Source organism: Narcine bancroftii, chromosome 12, assembly GCF_036971445.1.
Source record: "Narcine bancroftii isolate sNarBan1 chromosome 12, sNarBan1.hap1, whole genome shotgun sequence".
Taxonomy (NCBI): Eukaryota; Metazoa; Chordata; class Chondrichthyes; order Torpediniformes; family Narcinidae; genus Narcine; species Narcine bancroftii.
Window position 1 is genome coordinate 95,363,002 of NC_091480.1, and position 17,193 is coordinate 95,380,194.

The 17,193-nt window shown below is 40.9% G+C and overlaps 2 protein-coding genes across 4 annotated transcripts in view; both read left to right on the plus strand.

The window, feature by feature from the left end:
* The first annotated feature begins 578 nt into the window (after nt 1-578).
* cd79b (CD79b molecule, immunoglobulin-associated beta) lies at nt 579-15,809 on the plus strand. Its single transcript, XM_069904863.1, has 5 exons — nt 579-785; nt 8,349-8,648; nt 10,327-10,445; nt 11,434-11,484; nt 12,808-15,809. Exons 1-5 carry the CDS (start codon nt 719-721, stop codon nt 12,916-12,918), a joined length of 648 nt encoding a protein of 215 aa, XP_069760964.1. The 5' UTR covers nt 579-718; the 3' UTR covers nt 12,919-15,809.
* LOC138746574 (somatotropin) overlaps nt 14,176-17,193 on the plus strand; it is a 28,448-nt gene continuing 25,430 nt past the window's right edge. The window contains exon 1 of one of the 3 annotated variants that reach the window (XM_069904865.1): nt 14,176-15,719. Coding sequence is in view for 1 of the 3 variants with exons in the window: in XM_069904866.1 (XP_069760967.1) it covers nt 15,707-15,719 (13 nt within the window). In the remaining 2 variants the exon portion in view is untranslated. The remainder of the gene's footprint in view (nt 15,720-17,193) is intronic. The other 2 variants (XM_069904864.1, XM_069904866.1) reach the window with 2 other exon arrangements.

The following is a 17,193-nucleotide window of genomic DNA, read 5'->3' on the forward strand; positions in this document are numbered from 1 at the left end:
CTGTAAAATGTGAACAATTTCACAAGCAGGCCACGTGAAGTAACCCAAAAACTAACCTGCATTTCATGATCTTCTTAAATGATGCCATTGCCATCAGTACAGGGAGACCCATTCCAAATCAACACCCATCAGTTCAACCTTGCAGGCCATAATTTGCTTGCTGTGTGTGGCCAACACAGCTTCTCTAATAAGTGTACACACAACTTGAATACTGCAAGAACTCTGCAATAACAGCCAATAAAACAGGTCATAGAGAGCTTAATTTTTCACATGTAGCAACTAATTGTTTGTGATTGTCAAAGTATAGATTTTTTCATCAATCTGGGAAAATCATACTTAAAAATTTAGAAATAAAAACATTGGTAAAACTACAGCTGTAGCAAGTAGACATTAAATATTAAAAAGATAAACTTCCTAAGATTTGCAACTTGTTTTCAAGAATATGGCGTAACCTTTAAAGCTGCATTGATAGTTAACAGAAAAAAAAACCAGTCATTAATACCCCTGGGGACAGAGTCCTTCCTGTTTCGGCTAAAATTAATTGCGGAAGAAATTGCATTCAGCAATACAATTACATCTCACCAATAGGAGAGGTGGTTTGTAAAAACAGATTTGAAGTTTTTTTGATTAAAATAAGTTGTCTAAGATAGCTGCCGACAAGGCTCGACTACTCACAAGCAGCAAGATTGATCATTACATACATTGATCCGATTACTTAATGGCTTCCTTTTCTGGTAAATTATGGCCAATACTAAACATAATGTTTATGCTCACCATTGCAATTGGTAAGTGCCTCTTTCTTTATTTCTAATGTATCACCGTCATTTCAAAATGAAATGCTGTATGACAAGCACTTCGACGTCCTCTCAGAGGTGAAACAGCATGAGTTGTTACAAGTTTATTGTGTAACCTAATCTACGTATGTTTATAAGTTGACATCACTGTCTTTCTGCATATGGATCTGCAGCTCAGTGTTTAGTCAGTCAAGTTCACGAATGGTGACATACACAATGTTGAGTGTTTGGCTCAAGAGAGAATGAGAGAAGTCAGAACTAAGCATTTACCAAGCAACTTGTCTGCACAAGGCAAAGCTGTCCAGATATAAACACAGGAAATACAGGCAGTAGACATCAGCTCAGATAGCATTTATAAAGAGGTATTTTTGGCTGCTCTAATCAATGTCTCTTGCATTCTGGCTGATTAATAAATGCCAAACTTCAAACTTTTCCAAGTTTCCTTATTTCTGTTATTATAAATGTGCCCTGCCCCTTTTTGCTGAGGTACAACATGAGCCTTGTTTGTCCCTGGGGCAGTAAGCGATTTCCATGGCTTTCTCGATGCCCATTCATTTGTATTTCTTTGCAAGCAATTCAAAGTTCGATATGAACATTGAAGAGCACATACGAAAATAGACAATAGAAACATTGGTGTTTATATGAGATTTTTCACATTCCTTCGGATGTTATGAAATGTTTTACGGCGAGTGAAGTACCTTCTGAATTATGACTACCGTTTTAATGTATAAATCAAAGTCCCAATGAACACCAACTACTGTAAAAGTTCTATTGTGTGCAACAATACCTTACGCCCTGCACAATCGATGTAAAAATGGCAGCAGCTCTGCATGCATACAAATGGAGGTAAACATGAACATACACAGGTTTTGGGGTAGAATGCAGCATACAAGAGTGCTGCAAAACTCAGTAGGTCACGTAGCATCCATTGGAAGGAAAAAGCAGTCAACACTTCGGGTCTGCACATTCACAACGTCGGGCTCAGGCTGGAAACACTGACTGCCTTTTCCTTCCTATGGATGCTGTGTGCCCTGCTGAGTTTTCCAGCACCTCTGTGTATTGCACTGCATGCCCCCTCTGCAATTTTCTAGAAAAAACATAAACTTAGGAATTTGTCTGGACTTGGAATGCAGGATCCAGCTTCAGCTGAAGTCACACAGCCTGTTTGCATCTGATTTGCCATCAGGAAATTCAGCAATGAATCAAGGACTCGAAAAATGTCGGAAGGTTCTAATTACTTGTATCTCACGGGTATGTTCTTCTTTCTTGAGCCCAATATGGTGATTCCTGCCTTTTTGGAGCAATATCCCCGTTAGTTGTCATGGAAAGGACATAACCATCTAGCACTTAAGAGCAAATCTGCTCCAAATCAATATGTCAGCACAGTATTATGGTGCCGGCTACCCGGGTTTGAATCCATCACTGTACATTCTCCCTATGACCTGAGTGTGTTTTATCTGGGTGCTCCAGTTTCCACTCACCTTCCAAAAACGTATAGGTTGGTCATTTAATAGGGTGTAATTGGACGTCACACATTTCAATGGCCAGAATCGGCTTCTACCGAGCTGTAAATAAATTCAAAACGGTACATCACATCAGAAGCCATTGCATGAAAAGCTCCTGCTGTCGTGAAACACAAGCCTACAAAGTTTCCACTTTCAGTGCAACGTCCACCAAATACCCTGCCTCTGGGCTTAATTATGCTGAAGGCCCCAGGCTTCATGATTCAAAAGTACACAAGGCATTGTTGGCGAAAATGCACTTCCGTACTTTGTTGTTTTATAGAGTATTTCAAAGCAAGCATTTATTGGAGCTTCAGTTGAACAATTTACCAACAATACAGGACTCCTTCACTGAGGTATTGGAGTGGTAGCTAGATTTTTAAGACTCTTCAGCTATTTGACCTGAACTCACCACCTTTTGATTCAGTGATAAAATACCTTGAACGGAGACAGAAGATTTACCTGGATAAACAAATTAAACTTTTCCCATACCTCTTTCTATGCTTTAACTGTGTGGAGATATAACACTAGCTTAAATCTGTTTGTCTCCCTAAATTATATTTGTTTTGATCAGAGAGCTTTGCTTCTCTTCCACTGAAAATTTGTTTTGAAATTGTCAGCACGTGTGAGGATTATTTCCTACGTGGAGATCTCTACTCCAAAAGATGGCTGGTTAATAAAATATCAACCTCAATTCATAGTATTTCTCCTAAAATATTCTTCATTGTTTGCTTGTATTAAGTAGATTTTAAGGTTTGGGCATATTTACTGCTCACCACCAATGAGTGAATAACAAAGGGATCATTTTCAGAACATAAAAGTGCTCTTTGCAATTTTCCACCTCACTGTGAAATATCGACCAAGCACACACCAGCCAATCAATGTGCAGAGGAGAAATATCCAGGTTTTTATTTCCTTCTATTTATTAGAAAATTGGCCTTTAAACCAGCAACAAACATTTAAAATTGTAATACAGGCCAACCCAGGGTTACCACTGTCCAACGCAAATCATAACCAATTGAAAAAAAGAATGGTTGAAAAATTATTTTGAGTTCCTCCAGCAGATTATGTTTTGCTTGAGATTCCAGGATCTGCCGTCTCCTGTTTCTAACGTCCATCTTATGGACCCCTGCAAATACGAACAAACTTCCATGTTACTCAATTGAAAAGTCCAATGTAGATACACGTTCATTTCTATGACTAAGAGAAGTAGTTTTCTCTCCCTCTCCACCTTTAGTAATTGTTACTTCTGATAAATTTTGTACTTTTGATGCCATTCACTACAATAATGTGGAGGCATACTTACAATATTAAGTGGTTTCTGGACATTTTTTGGACTTGACTATATAGACATGAACCTCAGTTTTAATAAAAGGAACCTATTCATTAGCTGATGATGGCCTCTATGCTTGACTGCCAAACTTTCATTGGATCCAAACACATCTGGGATATAAAGGAAGGCTGACTGACTTTCCAGGACTAAATGTAATACCTGCTGTACAAAATAAACAGGTAGGGGAAGAGAAAAAGGACTGAAACATTCACGAATTTAAAATGACAATCCAAGTAAAACAGCCACACGTCTCTCAAAGTTGTCCCTGGAACAGCCACCGATCACATTTATCTTTGCCACCCACTGTACTTTCTAACATCTCAGGCTGTTAGAATCGCATTCTGAGTGAATCTGGTAAAAAACTTTTTTTTTTTTTTTTTTTGCAAGGTTCCTTGAATTTAGATTAAGTTGACACCCCCAGAAACGCACTACAAACTTATTTTGGAGTCCTCAGAATGTGGAAGAACGAGGTGCTTAAAATGTTAAAAAGAAAGTTTCTCAGAATGAGGAATCAAAACCTACCAGCTGTTTCAGCCCCTCTCCCTCAAGATGAACCAATAAGAAAATAGGTTTAAAATTGTTTTTTTCTGCTTTAGATCCCATGTTTCTGAGCTTAGAGCTCAAACTTGCATAAAAATAAATCAGGAAGTACTTTCCACCCTCCCCCCCCTCCACTGCAGAGTTCTGGAAATTTTTACAATTTGCTTCTCCAAAAAGCTGAAATTGATGGGGCAATTGGAGTTTGATGAACCAACGAAATGTTCAATAATTGCATCCAGAGGCGAAAGGAAAGAAATGGGATTTAGGTACAACCCAAACATGGTCTAATTCAATGCTTCCCAGTCTTGGTTTCGCAAATAAATAATCAAAAAGTTGCAAAGTTACTTGATTGGTATCCAAACACAAACTTAGGACATGTTGACTTCATCAAATGGGGGAATGCAAAATATCTCCAGTGTTTAATTGGCATTACAGGATAAAAGTGGAAAGCACAAATCCACTTGGTGAAACAGTTTCTCAGGGCTCAATAACCTACTCCCATATCTAGTCTTTTCTCACTAAATCACTCAAGTATTGAAATGTCATGAGACATATATTCGAGAACAGGGCTCTGACTAAATTTCCAGCAAGACGTCACAATAAATGGTGAAATATCTGCATCTTGAATGTTATGATGAATATTTCAACATGAAAAAGTTCCAGTGGCAGCAAGTGGGATGATACTGCAGTGGACAAAGGATGCACATGCTGATTTGCAAAGTACATATCGCTGAAAATGGCAAACATTTCCCCACAACTTTTTGAGGCATGTTAGATTAGATACATGGTGTTTCAATTTTAGCATAGCTCAGTAAACAGTGATTCCTGTTCATTTGGACAGGAAGCCACAGATATCTCTGTGCAGCACAAGTTCTAAAGAGTTCCTGTCTCAACAGTTTTAACTTTTTTCTACCTTTGGGACCAAGCTTCATTGCTTCTTCTGCCCAAGGGTTTCATGATCTCAAGGCCTTCGTGATCTCAAGGCCAAGCTGAGTGAGCTGTTCAAACGATTTCCCTGATTCCTAGCTAATTTCCAATTGCTGAAAATCACGGCAGAACTCCATGAATAGAAAGGAATTGTCAGTATGGTAGCATACCCCTGTTAAAATTGAAGTTTGTTGTAGGGTTAGTTTTGGAAGTGCAACACCCAAAAGTGCTGGAGAAACTCAGCAGGTCACACAGCATAGATCTTACAGATGCTGCATGAAGGGTCTGAAGACTTTTTTGTTAACCATATAAGCTCGTATAACAGTCAATCCATGTAAAAGTTGATGCTTTTTTATAGCTTAAAAATCATTTTTCCATATATTCTATCTAAAAATAGACCCCTTTATTTTTGGCTCTGAATACCTGCCCATCTGAGCTCCTGATGCCCCATCCATGGATCCTCAACCCAGCCACCGGAGCTTCAAATTCCTCAACCGTGGGACCTCGCCCTGGCCGCTGGCCTATCGGATCTCCCAACGACCCGACCACAGATCCTCTCCTAGGCCGCTGGCCCAATGGACCTCCCAACACCTCAACCGCGGATCCTCACCCTGGCTGCCCACCCATCAGAGCTTCCAACCCTCCAACCACAGATCCTTGCCTTGGCTGCCATCCCACTAGAGTTCCCAATCCCCCGAATGCTGGGGAAGAAGGGGCTGGGAGTTTTGGCTCTCCACTCAGCTCTGGATCATCTTGAAAACAGCAATTCATACATCGACTACAGCTCAGCCTTCAATACCGTGATGGTCAAGAAGCTACAAGCTCTAGGCCTCTGTATCCCCCCTGCAAATGGATCCTTGACTTTCTCTTTGGAAGACCACAGTCAGTACAAAATGGAAACAACATCTCCTCCTCACTGATCATCAACACAGGCGCACCCCAAGGATACGTGCTTAGTCCACTGCTCTACTCGTTATACACCCAAAACTGTATGGCCAGGCACAATTCCAAAGCCATCTACAAGTTTGCCAATGACATCACAGTTTCTGGCAGAATCACAAATGGCAATGAAGAAGTGTACAGGAGGGAGATCGATCAGTTCGTTGCATGGGGGAACATCCTTGTGCTCAACGTCAACAAAACCAAGGAGATGATTGTGATTTGCTGACGGGCTCAAGCCCGAAACGTCGGTTCTGTATCTTTGCCTTTGCTACATAAAGGAGACTGTTTGACCTGCTGAACTTCTCCATCATTTTGTGTTTTTTTTCCAAAAACTCCGAATGCATGGAAATAGACATATCATTTTTATTTCATCAATTTATACAAATCAGAAAATGCTAGGTTCAGTTCCTGGACTGAGGTTAGTTGTCATTTAGTCATATGAATGCAATAACTTGCTTGAGCGTCATATATTGGAAAGGAGAAAAATCAGCAAGGATCTAGATCTTATTAAATGCAACAGTTACTGTGAGCAAATTGCCTAGGAACACTAAAGAAGAGGACTGTTGTAAGTGTACTTTGCACTTAGTGTGTAGCAGACCAAACGACTTCAGTCATGAGTCACTGTTATAAATGCCAATGGTGTACGAGACCCTTGCAAAGGAACCAGGGCCCTCCAAAACCAAATCTAGATCTGCAGAGGTTATAAGGGAAGGGAGATGATTACCAATAAGGAGCCATGAGATAGAATCATCACCTGGGAGGGAATCTCCGAATTCTGACGCAAGGCATCAGAAGGTCACTGGGTTGGAGGCCACAGGAGATTGTTGACACAACACCTTGGCGCTCACAAATTTCAGGGCTCAGGGCTTTTGGGATCAGAGGGCAGTGGAAAACGAGGAGGTGGGTCAGTCAGGGAGTCAGAGATGAGGAGATATTTTTAGCTCAAAACCGTACTATGCTGTGTTGGATATAGTAAAGCCCAGACAAAATAAACATTCCTATCAGATTTTTCACAGTGATGTCTTTGTGCATGGGTTTAATGTGAAAATAGTTCTACTGGAGGCAAAGAATAGTCTAAAGGTCTGGAGACTAATTGTGCAGAAAGAACTTCACCATACATGCTGATGCTGCAGGCAAGTATGACCAGAGAGGATCAAGGTGGGACATTCTCAACTAGTAGATCTACTGCCTCACACCACCAGAGCCCTGAACCTGACCTTAGGTGCTCTCTATGTGGAGTTTGAACATTCTCCCTCTGGATTATCTCCAGATGCTCCGTTTCCCTCCCACATCCCAAAGATTGATGGGTTAATTGGCCACTGCAAGTTACACTTCTTAGGTAAGCAAGTCATCAAACTTTGGGAGAGCTGCTAGAATGTAGGAGGAACAGGATTAGTGTAAATGGATGTTTGGCAGTTGGAATGGACAGGGCTGAAGAGCATGTTGAATCCCTCTATAACTTTGAGTAAATGCATCATCCAATTTCTAAAGTCACATGAAAAGACCTTGGATTGGTTACTGTAACATTTCTCACCACTCAAAATATATTTGCAGTGATGAAATTGTCCAATGAAATTTAATTTATCAGATTTAATGATCTGTGCCACAATTCAGCACCACCAAATTTAGCAAGGGTCGCAGTAATTGTGCTTCTATTTTTAAATTTAAATTTAGACATACAGCGCGGTAATGGGTCATTTTGGCCAACGATTCCATGCTGCCAAATTGACACCTCATTAACCCACACCCCTGTGCATTTTTGAACCAAGGAAACAGGAGCCCCCAGATAGAAAACCCAAGTAGACACAGGGAAAATGTATAAACTCCTTACAGACAGCCCAGGACTTGTACCCCATTCCGGTCCTGATCACTGGCGCTCTAAAGGCATTGCGCTAACCACTCCGCCAACAGTGCTGCCTTCAATTTCAAAATCGATGGAGAAATATATATCATCTGAGAGAGGCATAGACAGGGTGGATAGCCAGTGTCTTTTTCCTAGGGTAGGAATATAAACCACTACAGGACATCTGTACAAAGTGAAAGAAGGGAAGTAGAAGAGAGACATCAGGTGTATGCTTTCTTACACAGAGAGTCGTAGGTGCCTGGAATGCATTGCCAGCGATGGTGGTGTTTGCTGAAACATTTAAGAAACTCTTAGACAGGAACGTGGTTAAAATAAAAATAGAGGGTTACAAGATCAGTAGAGTTTAGTACTTTTCTTTGGTAGGACGATATAGGTCAGCACAACATAGGGCCAAAGGGCCTGTACTGCACTATGTTCTATATAGATGTTGTCTGCTTTACCTACAGGAGTCTGGTGCAAAGAGCCGAAAGTCAGTTACTCTGTGCCTTATCGAGCTGTCACGAAAGGAAACAATGCGACTCTGCGCTGTGTCTTTGAAAATCTGCCTACCAGCAATAAACTCACCATCAAGTGGTACAAACATGGGGAAAACCCCATTCAATTGGCATCCGTAATCAGCTTTAAACATGAAGCCTCGCTTATAATTTTAAATGCAAGGAAATTACATTCAGGAATTTACTACTGTAGTTTACAAACAGACCACGGTGTGACATCCCATTGTGCGGCAGAATTAAATGTGCAACCAAGTAAGTGAAGCTATGACCTGCAGGGGTATATCCATGCCAGGTTAAAATGTTAGAGTACATGTCCATTAACTGTACAACTTTTCACTGACAAAACATGATAAATTATTTCAGAGCACATCAATGAAAGCTTAGCTAAAAACAGAAAGGTCCGGCAGGATTTGTGAGAAGAGAAACAGTTAATGTGGCAGGTCCGGGAAACTCTCATCAATGTAAGCTTTTCAAATTTTTTTTTTTGGGGTGGCAATAGTTATGAACAGAACACTATTACAGGACCAGTGACCTGGGTTCGAATCCTGCGCTGTCTGTGAGGAGTTTATACATTCTTCTCATGTCTGCCTGGGTTTCCAGTTTCCTCCCACCTTTCAAAATATGTGGGGTCAATTGGGTGTTATTATACGGCATGGCTCGTGTGCCGAAAGCCCCTGTTACCGGGTCTAAATCTAAATTTATGTGCAGACGCTGGAACCCGAAGCTAAACACAACCTGTTGGAGGAATCCAGCAGGTCAATGGGCGGGGAATAATCTGCGGGACCCCGAGCTCCTCCAACAGATTATGTTTCGATTCCCATGTTTCTCAGTGTAGGGGACATCACAAAACGTTTCTGTTCTGCTTGCAGCCCCATTGAGAACTGCTAGCTCCATCTCGGCAGTCAGCTAATTCTTGCCTGCCAACCCTCCAGAGTTCGCTTCCAATGTCCAGCTCCACTACACAACTGTGCTGGAGAAATTCAGCAGGTCATGCAACATCCAGAGGAAGTTAAAGGCAGTCAGCGTTTTTGGAATGAGCCGTCCATACATCGAATCCCTCATTTCCATGAATCATTTTTTTCCTCAACACAACTTAGTTGAATCCAATTTTCATTGGGGAAGTCTTTGGATTCCCTGTCAGAAATTTGGCAGAATGCTGGGAATATAAGAGTAATTAACACATTACCTGCAGATTACTGGCTGTGGTAGCAGAACAGAATTGCAGAAAGTCTCATAAATTCTATCACAACAGCTTCTGATGTTTCCCATTGCCTTTGATGTAGATAATAAAGGCAGGACCATTTACTATACCGTGTAGCTGATATTAAGAGAGCTTCAATGTGAATGATCCTGAGTAATATCCAATGTCCACAAAGGTGCAACCTGCCTAGATTGCCCTAGAATTAAACATGGGCCGTTTGAACACTTTGGTAAGAAAGCCTATGTGTACGGTTCCTCCCCTTGTCACCTTAACAAGTACCATGATGCGCCACCATTCAATGCAAGTGCATTGCAATGTCCAGAATACAGGGCCAGAACGTGATTTGTAGCCACCAACATTGACTAATGTATCACACAGGTAGAGGAGAATGGTGGAACTGGAGAGAGAAATATATGATGAATGCAGCGCCATCAATTAGACCCAGCAGACCAGAAGTCGAGAGTTACAGGCTTTAATTGCTATAAACTTACAGGCATCTCTTACGTACTATTGGCCTAATTCCATGGCAGTACTAAGGGAGGGAATTAGGCAGTACCACCTTTATTAGGAATCCCGAGGGGGAGGAGTTACAGTATCAGGGGCTGGCCAACCAGTACAATGCATGTAATGCAGCATTCCACCACAGCACACAGTAATCTCACTCAATGTACAAGAACTTGATAGCAATGCCGTACTGTTGTGAAGTTCTTTTTGATGTTTTCCCTTTAGAAGCCACTGAATTGAAATCTCTGAAAACCTCAAACATGATGAAAGACACATTGATTTTAATCCAGGGAATTCTGCTGATCCTTTGTCTCATTTTGCCAGGAATGTTGTTTCTTAGCAAAGTAAGTACTCAGCGGTTCATTTTCCCAACCACTTAGAACCAGAGAGCACAGAAGACAGGCCCTTCCAGTCTGTGCCAAACTTGACGTTAAAGAAATATTAGAAGGAAAAACAAAATAATGAGAATGAGCTAACACCTAATCTTTCCTTTAACATTGTATAATCTCCTCTGAAATCAATGGGTTTACAGGTTCTATTTCAAGTCAGACATAATGTTGGAGAATCTTATCAAAATCCTGTGCTAACCACAGGAGTCCTTCATTATATTTTTAATACTTCCCAACAACATAGAACAAAGTCCTTCAACCCACTGTGTCTTTGCCATCTTTTCCAGCAATCCCATAACCCAAATTTAATTTCCACTCATCTGCCCATCTGTAATAGTGGTAACACACGCTAATCAATCACCTTTCAAAACATATGCGGGGGGAGGGGGGAGGGTGGGGGAAGGACAGGTTGTAGGGATATTTGGACAGCATGGGACAGAAGGACCTGTTAATACTTTCTGCCGTAAATCTGAATTTACCAACCAACATCTTTGCGATGTCCGAGCCAACCAGAGCAACCCACATGGTCACAGGGCAGATGTGTGCACTGTGCCCAATGAACACCCAAGGCCCAAATCAAACCCAGGTTGCTGGACCTGGGAGACAGTGTGTCTCCCACTTGTGTTGACCCATTCCCATTGGAGTTCAGTAGCTGGTTTGCCAGCTGGAACTTGTCAGTAGGTTTGGGACATCTGCACTCAGATACATGTGTGGCAAAATCCACAGCTCGCTGGCATTTATATGGACAAGTGCCAGCTGTTCACCTCCAATTTGCCAGCATTCCACAGCAAGGTACAATGACTGTCACAGATCCATCTTCTAATGCAGGAAGCATTTGTTTTCTGTCCAACCCATAGTGCTTTATTTCAACCTGTTCAAAGCCTGACTTGTCAAATCGGCAAAATGATAAACAAGTTATGAAAATCATTTTTATTCTTCACAGAATAAACAGAAAAAGAAAAACGATGATATGGAGACTTACCACATGTATGAGGTATGATGTATGGATTTATATCTCAGCAAAAATAGATGTTCTCTTGATGTGAATGTTATTTGCCCCAGAGAAAGCATCATAAATGTTTCTGACTGTTACCCTAAGGATGGGTACTCTGCAGCCAATTTCAGGCAGGTCATCCAGTAGAAATTGTAGATGGAATTGGAATATAGAACACACTGACCAGCAGTGGAGGTGGATGCTGAAGAAGTATCCAGATGAGTATTTGAATTGTGAAGGCAGTGAAAGCTATGGAGCACATCACTTGAAGTACTGTGTTCAGTTTTGGGCACCTTATTTAAAAAAGGATGTTCTGGCATTGAAGAGGGTTCAGAGAAGATATACTAGAATAATGCATGGAATGGAAGGGTTAGCATATGAGAAATATTTGTCAGCTCTTGGGACTGTACTTGTTGGAGCACAGAAGCATGGGTGGGGAGGGGGGTGTCGGGGAACCTCATAGAAAGGCCGGGACAGAGTAGATGTGGCAAGGTGGTTTTTCCACGATGGGGGTGTCTAGGACTAGAGGGCACAACTTCAGAATAAAAGGGCATCAATTTAAAAGAGAGTTACAGAAAAATTTATTTCACCAGAGGGTTGTGTACCTGTGGAACTTTGTTGCCACAGGAGGCTGTGGGAGTAAGGATATGGTTGGATTTAAGACAAAGATTGACAGGTATATGATTAGCCAGGACATTAAGGGTTATGGGGAGAAGGCTGGGGAGTGGGGCTGAGGGAGGATGAATCAGCTTACGATGGAATAGCAGTGAAGGCTCGATGGGTTGATCAGCCTACTTGTGCTCCTATATGTTGTGATCTTGTGAAGTGCTGGTAAGTAGTGTTAGTGTAGATGGGAAACTAATGGTTTCAGGGCTGAGACCATTGAGCCATATGTTGCGTGGCTTGCTCTGCCAAATCAAAGGCTAGTTAAAAAACACTTGTATTCCAGGTTCATAGAGTGTTTTTTAATTTGGCAGAGAAAACCACACAAGATATGGAAGATGTAACGTGGACATAAATTCAACCAGGTCCTTAGGCAGCGTGGGATTCGAACCCAGGTCCCGATTTGCTGGCGCTGTAAAGGCGCTGAATGTAAAAAAAAGTACCAACTTGCTTTCCACAACAAAAGCACAAATCTGATTAACTAAATCCATATCTTTTTAATTTCTCAGGAGTGAGATATCTTAAATTCACCTGGGTGACCTTTGATTTGAATGAAATAATAAAGTACATCACAAGATCAAATCAAGCATTTAATAAGTTGCATGAGTGGAGTTTTATCAAAAATGTGATCTTTTAAAATTGTGCTTTGTTTGAATGTAGGGTTTAGAAGTTATGCAGACAGCCATGTATGAAGACATTGGCAACCTAAAACCATCTGAAGAGAAACCATCTGAAGATAAATGGCCTGATGCGGAGCAGCCAAATGAGTAAATTCGCAATCACACCTTGAACCTTCAATTATGTTTCCATGAACAATGTAATAATAGAAATGATGACATGTTGAAAATTATATCACAGTATTGGCACCAGAAAGGACAAATGCGTGCAGAATATGGTTAAGGGGTTATGGAGTGAAGGTGTTTCACAGTTGATCCTGTGTTAGGATGTAAATGCACAATATACAGTAATCTCAGATGGGAACGCCAGTTCTGCCCACCCATTGTTTCACGAATCTTGCACAAGTTTTCATTTCATTCTTCAACAATGGGAGGCCTCATGGAAGAGGGAATTTACTGCACAAATAAAAATGCTGTTAGATTAGAGAGAACAATCTGAAGGTGCTAGTGACCAATTCATAGAAAATTAATCTGCACAATTTAATGAAGGGTTGATATATTATATGAAACAGATGTTAACTAAATATGCATTGCATTTGGATATTACAGTTACAAAATACATGCCAGATAATCACATTTGTAATTCATGGACAAAAAAAAAACCAAAATAATGAAGAATGAACCATTAAAGTGCAGGAATACTTTTTATTGTCTTGCTAAACACAAAATGCTCCAATAGATTAGATTGAATTGATGTGAAGTTGACAAGGTTATTGGTAATGTGGAACAATAATCACCTTGCGTCAAGGATCCAAATAGTGAAATTGTAGTAAAACCCCTCCTACCTGGAATTCAAGCAACCAGCAAAAAAATGTGTAAAATGAATAGGTAAAAATTATGGATGTTTAAAATAGGCACCCCGAGCAGTTAGCTCACCAATCATGCCACACGCAATCTCAAGCAACTGGAAAATTCACATCCACCAACTACCAATCCCCATAGATGCCAGATACCAGGGGTCTTACCGTATAAACTTTCTTTGTCCTAATAAAGTATGGACAAATGTGCACGAGGTAAAGCGTGCTTTAAGTGGCTACGGTGACGCAATAAATATTTGAGCAGTTGGCAGCGACATCTCAATCCCATTCATAAACCGCACGCAAAGCAAATTGCAAATTATATTAATTCTTTAAGATGAATCCAGGTGAGCTGAAGGATTACAAAAATCTTCTAGTAATTTATATGATTGTCAGGTATTACTCAATAAATCAAATTATTTAAACTAAAGGAGATACCATACTTACATATTTTAATATTGAAAGTTACTTCGTTATTGTGAGATAAATTTCCACCTTGTATATATTGTACAAATAGAAGTGTATTGCTAATATTATGGATAATGTATTAATTTGCAAATGTATTTGTCTAGATTTGATATTTTGGGGTTTTTAGGCTCTTGGTATCCTTGATAATTTAGTTGCTTTTAAATGTTGTTCAGAAAGTACAGCTCTATTGTCAGATCAGGGATTAACAATTATTTTCTGATTTTACTGCTTCTTTCATCTGAATGTTTACCGATCATACAGACCTTCAAAAAGTCTGAGAACAATTTCAGGCCCTTCAAGGCCATTCTATCCAGCTCCACATTGTTCACCCATCTCAGATAATGCTTTTTTTCCCCCCGCCTTTTTAAATTTAAAAAAAAATTAAGACAAACGGCCATTTCGGCCCGTGAGCCCGTGCCACCCAATTGATCTACAACCCTCAGTATGTACTGAATGGTGGTGGGAGGAAACGGGAGCACCTGGGGAAAACCCACGCAGACATGGGGAGAGCATACAAACATCTTACATACAGACCGCACGGGATTCAAACCCTAGACCCGATTGCTAGCGTTGTATCAGAGCTGCACTAACCGCTACACTAACTGTGCCACCTATTGTCAGAATTAGGATAAATCCAATTTTAAAAATCTTGTATCCGTACTTTTTCCCCCCCATTCTCAAGCTTTTCTTCGGCTTTGCACCCTCCCCCCACCCCCAGAATTTTATGGCCTACCCCCTTCCCTGTAAAGCAGCAGATTTTAGTTTCTTCCGGACTTCTCTCCGACCAAAAAAAGTTTAAAAAAAATTATGTTACCCGAGGTGAAAACAAAGCAAGGCTTTTAAATGTGCTGTGGCCCCCATGCACCATAGAGCCCCTGTTTGGAATGGCTGCTATACATCAACATGCCTTTTTTATTTAAACCATTTATTTTGTTGACAATCAAAACTTCAGGAGAATAAATAATTGCCTCCTAAAGCGTGCTTGGAATGTTCTCTGACATTGAGTTAGTTCACTGGCCTTGAGTGAGTTAAAGGATTCTACTTCTTTTTTTTTTCTCTTTAAATTCCACATTCTCCTTTGATATTTAAGACCTTCTCAACAGTACACAATTTGTATGAACCCATCTGGTAAATTCCTTATATAATTTCTGTTCCAGTGATGTTGTTCATAACTTGTCTGAGGGGAAAGAAAATGAGTTCTACAACAGGAAAGAATAACTTTTTTTTTAAATATAAACACAGAGCAGAACAATTTCCTCATTCACTTATTATCACCCACTAAGAAATTACATGAATTGATGTGAACAGTTTTTAACCTCCTATGAGGTAACTGGAAGACTTTTGTCATCATGTCATGATGTCACACTGATTGTTGCACAGACCAAAATGTACAGGGGCAAAAATAAATGCCAATGCACAGTTTTTGATTTGAAGATTTTACGTAACAGTCTTTACAAGCAACTAAACAGAAGCAGAGAGATTTTCTCTGTGTTAATGGTTGTTCTGTAGACTGGTGAAATTGAATGTAGTAGAAAAATGTTCCACCTTCATTGACTGCCTTCCAATTTTAGCCAGTAGGAGGCATTGTTTCAACATGAACTGGTAGCAAAAGCTTCAATGGGTACTCTCAGTAAGTGGAAAATCTTCTGAATTTCTTCAAGCCATTATGTAGCTTTGTGTATAAATGCAAAATTAATTAAAAGTTAATTATTGGCAGACATATTCTCTCCAATAAATATTAGTTTATTACACCATGAACAGGAAATCTGCAGATGCTGTACACAAAGGTACAGGAGAAACTCAGTAGGACATGAGCATTGATAGGAAGTAAAGGCTTACAATCGTTTTGCACCTGAGCCCTTTGTCAAGATGTGAGCAGAAAGCAGGCAGGATGCATAAATTAAAAAGTTGGGGGGAAGAGAGAAGGGGGAGGGAAGAAAGGAGGAGGGGGAAGGAGAGGAGTACAGGCTAATGGGTAAGAGATAGCTCCCTGAAAAGAAAGGAAAGGGGATGGAGAGCTGGAGAAAAGGGGACAGAGGGATAGGAAAAGAGAGAGACTCAGGGGGGATGGGTTTAATGGGAGCTGGAGAAGTTAATGTTCATGCTGTCTGGTTGAAGACTGACCGGAAGGAATATTAGGTGTTGTTCATCCAATTTGCGGGTAGCCTCTATTTAGCAATGCATGAGGCCATGGATTGACATGTCAGTGTGGAATTGAAATAGTTGGTCATTGGGAGGTCCCTGTTATTGCAGCAGATGGAGCAAAGATACTCAACGAAATGACCTCCCAGTTTGTATCCAGACAGGGCCATAGCGGAAGCACCGGATGACCCCTGCAGATTCACAAGTGAAGTTTGCTTCACTTGGAAAGACTGTTTTGGGCCCTGAATGGTGATAAGGGAGGAGGTGTGGGCACAAGGAGAGCAGTTCCTATGGTCAGAGGGGTAGGTACCTGTGATAGTACAGATTCTACCACCAATGTGTATATGTACAGATTGTAGTGTAGGATGACTGTGATTGGCTAAGAGTGTAGCCACGCCTACTGGCAGGTCTTAAAGGGTTGCTCCTAGCCAGACCAGGTCATTCTGGACTGGTCGACCTATATGTGATATGCTCCAGTCTTCTAGTTAATAAAAGCCTTGGTTTGGATCAACAAATCTTTGGGTCTTTCGACGCGTTCTACAGTACCAAGAGTGGGAAAGGATGAATGGATGAGGAAGTCCCAAAGGGAGTGGCCCCTATGGAAAGCAGAGAGGGGAGGAGGGGGAAGATCTGTTTGCTGGTGGGATCACATTATAGGTGACGGAAATTCTGAAGGGCCATATAGTGGATGCGGAAGCAGGTGGGGTAGAAGGTGAGGACAGAGAAAATCCAGTCCTTGTTGCTCTCAGGGATGAGGGGGGCATGGCAGATGTGCGTGAAATAGTGGTGACATGGATAACGGTGAAGTTGATGGCAGTAGAGGGAAAGCTTTTTTTTTTAAAGTACATTTCAGACATTCCAGAATGAAAGACCTCACCCTGAACAGATGCATCAGAGGCAGAAGAATTGAGAGAAAGGAATGGAATCCTTGCAGGGACAGGGTGCAAAACAGTATAGCTGAG